Source organism: Spea bombifrons, chromosome 4 (assembly GCF_027358695.1).
Source record: "Spea bombifrons isolate aSpeBom1 chromosome 4, aSpeBom1.2.pri, whole genome shotgun sequence".
In the NCBI taxonomy this organism is placed as follows: Eukaryota; Metazoa; Chordata; class Amphibia; order Anura; family Pelobatidae; genus Spea; species Spea bombifrons.
Window position 1 is genome coordinate 106321416 of NC_071090.1, and position 8525 is coordinate 106329940.

The 8525-nt window shown below is 49.0% G+C and overlaps 1 protein-coding gene across 2 annotated transcripts; it reads right to left on the minus strand.

Annotated features, from left to right (window-relative positions):
• Window positions 1-366: 366 nt before the first annotated feature.
• Window positions 367-7692, minus strand: DCAF15 (DDB1 and CUL4 associated factor 15). 2 transcript variants are annotated; one of them, XM_053462757.1, is made up of 13 exons: window positions 7570-7692; window positions 6130-6227; window positions 4709-4844; window positions 4459-4565; window positions 4129-4250; window positions 3771-3929; window positions 3108-3536; window positions 2072-2163; window positions 1858-1986; window positions 1483-1568; window positions 1292-1396; window positions 925-1040; window positions 367-833 (listed from the first exon to the last, which is right to left on the minus strand). In XM_053462757.1, the coding sequence occupies exons 1-13, from the start codon at window positions 7654-7656 to the stop codon at window positions 778-780; spliced, it is 1722 nt and encodes a 573-aa protein (XP_053318732.1). In that variant the 5' UTR covers window positions 7657-7692; the 3' UTR covers window positions 367-777. The 2 variants fall into 2 exon arrangements, with proteins under 2 accessions (XP_053318732.1, XP_053318731.1); XM_053462756.1 differs by having other exon boundaries at window positions 4129-4295.
• Between the last annotated feature and the right edge of the window lie 833 nt (window positions 7693-8525).

Below are 8525 nucleotides of genomic sequence, written 5' to 3' on the forward strand. Positions count from 1 at the left end.
CATTCGCTCGTTATGCGGATGAATGGGCGAAACGGTAAAATTGGGTAACGAAAACGCATTCATACGAAACGAACTTGCAAGTATAGTGAAAAAAATAGGCATTTCTAAGTGAGAGGTTGCACAAACTGCCTACTTCTCACTTAGAAACGCACCCTAGGCCCTAGTATGAGGAGGAAGACCGTGAGTCCCGCTCGTATAATCACTACTCCTTGTGTTACAATGAGGAGGATCTCCCAGATCTGCCTTTGCCCAGAGTCGCCGCAAGGACATTGTGTCGGGGGCCGAGCAGGACGGCACAGCCCTCTTCCCGGACTCCGGCTTCATTGTTCTCGCAGAGCGCGCATGAGATTGTTTACAGACGGGGAGTTCCTTTGTAAATCGGAAACAATGTGATTTATTTTCATAAGGGTAGTTACATAAACAACGAACAGGGGGCCGCTATATATTTATACAGATATCTACATGCCGATAAAAAATAACAATTCTGCTTTGTTCTGATCAGTCCAGAAAAAAAAAAAAAAAAAAAAAAACACCCCACAAACGGATACTGAATTAACCCCGGCAGCGAGAAAATAAAAGGGTTAAATCTTATTAGCAGGGAATGCCACAGGCCCGGGACCTGTATAAATCAGATAACACGTAAACTGGCGCTGCCCAGACCAGTTGCTGGGTCCGGTAACATGGCGAGCGGGGCGATCGCCCGCCATGTCTTCCCAACAGGGTTGCACCAAGAGATTTGCACAGAGGTAGCGTTCAAAGTCACCGAGCCGCGCGAGGTTAGAGCACAATCCACGTGTATCGCACGCTGTCGGCCAAAACCTTCAGGGAACAGCCTGATGGGGCGGAAAAAAAAGAATGGATTTAGTTTGTTATAATGATTTAATTAATAACCCCCTTCTTAGACCCCATGGAAATGCTTCAAACCTTTATGGAGGGCCTCGTTCGTCATGCGGTTGACATATCGCACGCTGCTCTCCGGGACCAACCACTTCATAACGGTGTCGACGCAGCTCTTCCGGTACGAGCTCCAGACGCTGCCGCTGTGGGTTTATCAGAGAGATTACAGGTAGCCATATTATTATTATCATTATGACTTATTTATACGGCAGCGCTGCTTACCGTACAAGCATTTAAAGGGTCTGACGGAACTAGGACGGAGAGACTAAGCTGGCCCCAATATGTTAGGTAAAGGGAGCCCGGCTCACAAGAGCTTACACTCTAGAGGGAATGGGGGAACCTGAGGGATAAGGGTTCACTTATTGCTATATCGTCACAGGAACCGAGAACTTGCCTCGTCTGACCTTTGACCTCGATCAGGTCACCCACGCTAAGCGTGCTGAAAATCCCCGTGTGCAGATCCCACGCCACCTTCAGGCTGGTGTGATGCGTCTTCGGCCTGCGACAAGAAGAGAAAGCGGTCGCTTGCAGAGAAACGAGACAGCGGGAGGACAAGAGGACGAGGAGGAGGTCATCTCCACTCACCTCAGCTGGCCTTCCTCGTGCGGGGCTGGGAAGGCGAGGAGCAGCAGTCCGATGTTTATTATCACCTGGTGGGTCTCGGGACACATCTGAGGAAGCCAGAAGAACACGGAATGGAAAGACCTTAGAGCTCTCCCGTACCCGAGCTTTACAAGTACTTTATGTCTCGGCAGAAGGTCTTCATAACTCATTCTTGCCTGCTCTACTCTGTCGTCGCCTGCTCTACTCTGTCATCGTTAGGATTGCGTAAACTTCGTAAAAGTCGAAGACTTATCTTATGTGGACTTACCGAGGAATTCTAAACGGATAACTGGACATTCTACGTTTTAATAAAATCTGGATTTAGAAAGCACCGGTTTGGCCGCGCTGAGTCCTCACCTCTAGGATTACGATATCGTAGTCGCTGAAGGAGCAGAACTGCCGGGACCAGGAGGCGTCGTGTCGGATCACCTCGTTTATCACGTACTCGAAGTCCAGCGTCAGCTGCTCGACGCTGAGGTGCTGGCCCTGCCGAGGGACGAGAGGGGGGTGTAAGCTGGAGCCGAAAAAACAATAATAGGAAAGGGAACATGGAGGCGCGTGGATAAATCACCTGGAATGAAGGCTTCTCTTTCATCGGCTTCAGGTGGCGCCCATTGAGGTCGGTGACCAGGAAAGGCAGAGAAATCTTGTCATCTTCATACTCTGGAGACAAAAAGAAGAGATCCTCCTCAGCGGGTCAGCAGGCGCAGGATTTTTATTACAGCCCCTAATAAATACTGCGCTACATGTATGAATAAAGCTTCAAAAGAGTGTTAAATAAACCCAAAAAAACAAACAGTAAATACCGAGAAATTAAATGTTTAACGTTACTTAGGTATGTAAGGAGGCTCTACTTTACTCAGAGTAGTAGATAAATTGAACAGTCTCCCAGCAGAAGTGGTGCATGGGGTATAGACATAATGCTAACCTCGCTACAGGACCTAACTAAATACCGAGGGGTTTAAAGCCCTTACATCAGGAAAACGGGCAGACTAGACGGGCCGACTACGTTTCTACGGCTATGTAAACAGACACGGCAGAAGCATAAAAACACTTGTGTCCTTAAACCCAATAAGTTAATGTTTATGGAAAATGCCTCCTAACAAAGAAACCAGTTGTCATGGTTACCGCCTGAACGACACTGAAAAAACCTAAAGTGATATTAATGTAAAGGGAGCCCGTTACCGTACAGCATCGCCAACAAGTAGTAACAGAGGAATAAAGCAGCTTATATCGGGGAGCCCTGTGCGTTTGCAGGCGCTCATCAGCGCAGGCATTACTTAGTTACTGACGTTAGAAATGGGGTCTCATTTATTGTCTTCCCCCAGCTGCCTCTACTCAAAGCAGGAAGTATTAGTCAGTACACTTCCTGCACTCCCAACGAGTACCGGACACGGATGTTCACCCTGCACGCGTGCGGCCGGCCATTGCTGAGCTTCCACAGCACATACAGGAAGTGTACTTCAGTACGCTTTCTGTTTATACCAGGGGCAGCCATTTCCCGATCCAATAACTAAAGCCGGCACCAGCACGCGTTGGAGGCCACGCAAAATAAAATATTTTCCATTAAAAAACTACTTTATAGATTTCTCGCCGACTGCTCTCACCGCTCTCTTGGTCAGATTCGGTCACCTCGCCGAGGATGTAGCGAAGGCGCGTGTAGTTAACGTAACTGGGTTCCTCCGACAGGTTGCTGTTGGCCCGCGAAGACCCCTCACCGGAAACGCGATGCCAAGCAGGGGAGTCCGGACCGGAAGACCGCGGGGAGATTTCTCTGCTCGGCCCGGCCCTCGCATCATCCGCTTTCTCCTGGGACTCCAACCCCGACGCTTCCCGCGCACGCCGGAAAATGCCGGCCACAAACTCTCGGGCGCGGGCGACGGCCGGCGGGGTCCCCGGGGGGCTGAGGCAGGCGTTCTCGGGTGGAGGAGGCGAGTCGCTACTTGGGGAAGAGGGTCCAGAGGGGGAGGCAGGGCTGCGGGACGTGTGATGGTGGCTATGCTTGCTGAACAGGATCTGGCTGGGCTTAATGTTTCCTAAAATGAAAAAATAAAGGAAAAATTGCGACAGCCACGAGGATTCAAGAGAAGATGGAATCTTTGACCAAAGCCGATACCTTTCACTGGGCCAGCACAGAAAACTATGCCATATAAACCTTTTGGGGAGCTCCTGTGTTGGCCCAATGTTGGCACGGCTCCATACAATCTGGGGTGGGGGAGGGAATACATGGAACGGCTACACGGAACGGCTACACGGAACGGCTCGCTTACCTGCCGGGTGCACAGATATTGCGCAGGCCACCAACGAGTAGCTCGTGTTGAGTAGAACCACGTGGTCTTTCTTCAGCTGGAACGCAGGCTGGAAGGTGGGGAAGGGATAGACCACCTGGTACTTTGTGTGCAACATAAAGCTATGCAAGAGGCACGGACCTGGTGGGAGGGAGAGGGAGAGAGAGAGAGAGAGAGAGAGAGAGAGAGACGCACGTGAGATACATGCTGATCTACCCAGGGCTACCAAGGGAGAAAACAGGCAACCGTTAGCCCACTGATGGGTGCCTCAGACAGTTCCTAGCGAACGCTACCTGGGCTACATCAACGACGTATCGGACACACGAAGTGGGCTACCTACCTGCTGATGACTCCCTGCAGTCGCTGCAGGGGGAGGTCGGCGGGGCAGATACCGTGCTCACATATATGTCCCGGTGGTTCTCATCGCTCATCATGTTCATCAACATTCCATTTCCAGAGGTGCTAGGAAGGGAGAGACAGACAGTGTGAGCGACCACGTCAGCTGTGCTGGGAACGAAGAGACACAGTAGGAAAGACAATGTCAGACGCGCTGTACAAGTCAGGGGCAAGAGGGCAGCTTAGGGCGTCAGGGAGCAGGCACGCGTATGTTTAAAGGAGACACGGGCAGAGAGACATCTCAGGAGCGCACGCCGGCAAGAGGGAGACTCACTTGAAGCCGAAGACGATGACCTTGGACGTGTCACTCGGCCACTCGCAGACCGTCAGGAACAGGTCGCTGTAGATTTCCTCGTCCTGGAACAGACGCACCTGTCGCACCTGGAGACGAGACGGAGGAATGAGACGGGGTCGGAGAGGCGGCGTGGACAGGGCTTTAAGAACCCCTGGGGCAGGTAATTAAAGGGTTACTGGATGGAAGGAACGTATGAAGTTGGTAGATCGGGGGAGGGAGTTTAACGTACCAGCCGCAGCTTGCTGTGCACCTGGAACTGCCACCAGTACAAGTGATACGAGTAGAAGGAGAAGTCGTCATCCAGCACGTCGCTGGTGTACGACAGCACGAAGCGGCCACATTTGGTGAAACCCAGGAAGATGTGACTGCAAGAAAAAAACACAAGGAGGAGTGAAACACGGGAAAGAGGAGGAGGGAAAGAGGAGGAGGGAGGGAAAGAGGAGGAGGGAGGGAGGGAGGAAGGGGAAAGGGAGGGGGAAAGAGGAGGAGGAGGGGGGAGGAGAGAAGGAAGGGTGAGGGATGGAGAGAAGGAAGGGTGAGGGGTGGAGAGAAGGAAGGGTGAGGGGTGGAGAGAAGGAAGGGTGAGGGGTGGAGAGAAGGAAGGGTGAGGGGTGGAGAGAAGGAAGGGTGAGGGGTGGAGAGAAGGAAGGGTGAGGGGTGGAGAGAAGGAAGGGTGAGGGATGGAGAGAAGGAAGGGTGAGGGGTGGAGAGAAGGAAGGGTGAGGGGTGGAGAGAAGGAAGGGTGAGGGGTGGAGAGAAGGAAGGGTGAGGGGTGGAGAGAAGGAAGGGTGAGGGGTGGAGAGAAGGAAGGGTGAGGGGTGGAGAGAAGGAAGGGTGAGGGGTGGAGAGAAGGAAGGGTGAGGGGTGGAGAGAAGGAAGGGTGAGGGGTGGAGAGAAGGAAGGGTGAGGGGTGGAGAGAAGGAAGGGTGAGGGGTGGAGAGAAGGAAGGGTGAGGGGTGGAGAGAAGGAAGGGTGAGGGGTGGAGAGAAGGAAGGGTGAGGGGTGGAGAGAAGGAAGGGTGAGGGGTGGAGAGAGAATCATGACTGCATTTCAGGATGTATAAAAATGATAAAAACATATTTCTTGTAAAATCTGATTCTTTCCATTTTTATTCAATGAAAAGGGCGCATTTATATTTCTTGCCCGCTAGACTGTAAGCTCTGCGGGGCACGGCTCGCCTTTCATCCCGATATCACACTGTAACGTTTAAAGCACTAAGTACATCTGATAAATAATTAGTGATTAAGAGAAACTATTCGATACAATAAATACAGATAAAACCTCCAAAAAAGGATATTCCCCAGCTGCGATTTACCAAAATACACATAAAAGGCCTGTTAATCATAAAGAAACTCAAACCTTCTAGATTTGAATTCCTAGATGGCTTCTCAGTTTCAAATTGCCGCCATTGGCCGCCGCAGCCTTATGTCACTATTTGCTAAATATTTTTTTTATTATTTTTTTTATTTTTTAAATAATTTTTTAAATATATTTTTATTTCCTTAGGTTTTTTTAAAATTAAATATTATATTTTGATTTGTTTTTGTTTCTTTTTGTAATAAATATGGTTTAAATCAGGGCATGTAGTCCGAATAACTGTTTGTCATGACAAAAAAAAAAAAATGAATTTTTTTTTTTTTTTTTTTTTACCCCTTTTTCAGAAATTCTTCATCCACGATATTGCGCAGAGACACACAGAGCCGCGGCGGAAGTTTCCGGAAGAGGCGTGGAGACAGCTGACCTGTGATCTGGAGGAAAAGATTTTTATTAATGATTTATTATTAATATTACGGAGCGGAGGGAAACCGGGGAGTGGAAAGGCGATGAGAGGGAAGGAGAAGAAGTAAAAATCACAATAAAAATTGTTTTACTTAGTAAAGTATTAGTTTAAATTATCCCAGAAGGATAACCTCAACATAAAAAAAAAAAAAAAAAAAAAAGATGGGGTTCCGTTTACCAACGCGTTTCACTTATTCTACATTTCATACACTATAACGATTATATATAGCTAGATGGAATGTAAGGATATTTTACTTTAATGAGAAGGGGTGGATAAGCGGAGCAGCCTCCCAGCAGAAGTGGTAGAGGCTAATAAAGCAAGGGAATTTAAGCATGCGTGGGATAGGCATATGGCTCTTGAATCTAAGACCATGGCTGGATTCTGACTCCTTCTCCTCACTCATAAATCCAGATTTTCTATGCAGTTTAGTAAGTGTCAGCCCAGAATAAACCTGTCCGGCCCGGCCCTTACTACACTGAACAGAAAACAAGGATTTATGAGCGAGGAGAAGGTGTCAGCCGTGTGTAAATTCCTTCACTGTGTTAGCATCTACCTCTTCATCCGAGAGGCTGTTTCACTTAACTACCACCCCATCTGAGTAAAACCGTCCCCTTAGTTTTAGATTACGACCGCTTGTCATCTTTCTGAAGATAATTTAACAGAGGGGGTAGCAGGTAAGTGGACTAATCTTCCAGAAGAAGTGGTACAGGAGTTTACAGATGCACGGCTAGGCTTATAGCAAGTAGAAAAACATGCGTGCATCATACATGACCTGGCTACCCTACATCATACAGTTTGCGCCTCTGCATGCCGGGACACCCCCCTGCATGCCGGGACAGCCCTGTGCCAGGGGCCAGCTGTGTAGGGGGCTGAGAAGGGGGGAGCCGGGAGTGGGTTTACCAGCCATTAGTGCATTCCTAATCCAGGATCCTGGCTGAGCATCATGGGAGTCGCAGATACCCCTCTACCTGCTGTTTACCACAGACACACATGGCCTATCAATTGGGATTTCTACCTGAGGGGCCACACACCCATTCGCTACCGTTAGCCACCATTTCCAGCGCACTGTACGGGCAACACAGCTCGTGAGCTCACAGGCCCACTGAACACTGCGAATCCCGCTCACAAGCTAGAAGCCCTCATAGCCCCTCATCTACCCGGGGTAGTTATTTCCCTTCATGCCCTCAGACCACCTCTTGCGGGACCATCCACTTGCCCCCCCCAGCCATGGAGAAAAGCTCATAGCCCACTCATTAGCACCGCCAGGACCACAAAACCCCCAGTCACATCGCCTTATTGCTTTCCGGTACCTTGACCCGGTCCAGTTGCCGGATCACATGGTCCTTTGGTCCCCACTTCCGGTTCCCTCCCCGTTCGGATTTCGAGCTCGGCGCCATCTCCGCGCCGGTGCCGTCGCTTCCGGCAACAAACCACTCCCTCCCTTCCGGTGAGGTTGCGGTTCAGCCCATCCAAGCCACTAATTGGCTAAAGCTGCCTAACGCTCATCCTTTCTTTGATTGGTCCGTACAGACATCTGTCTGGTATGTGGTCCAATCACAGGCAGCCAATGCTAGAGGAGCCAGTCGCCGTGGAAACTGCCCAGTATCCTCGTTCATTTATTGCTATGCGTACAAATATTATATTATTGGTATTAATATTAAATAATAATAATAATAAAACAAATGGAACATGACTATATTATTATTATTATATTACATAATGAATATATAGAAATATATAATTACATAATAAATATATATATATATATTAATAAAATATCAATTATCTTTATTTATTAAGTGAAGTACTTAGCACTTTAACCTTCACAGTGTAATAAGTGAGATAGGGGTCATATAATACGTCTATGATGGTATGAAGAAGCGGGGGGCGCACCGCAGGACAGGCTATGAAGCGGTTGGGATATAATATATCGATTTATATTCCGCCATCGTATTCTGTTACGCTCTATGATGGTATCATTAGGAATCAAATAACTAAATGGTCATTATTCATAAATACTGTTTGCAGGGCGAGGGGTTATCCTGTGGCGGATACTGTGCTGTATGTCTTTATCTACGTAGCGACGTGCGTCTCGCTTTACAGCAGTGATGTTTTTATCTTTTTTGGGGGGGTCCTGGGCCGACCTAAGGCTGCGCCCCCAGCCACCCCCTGCGCGGGTTAATGCATTAAAAGGCGTGTGGTCCCTTTAAGGCATGACATCATATCATGGTGCGTGTGACATATAGGCGCACGGCGCAGCCTCCAT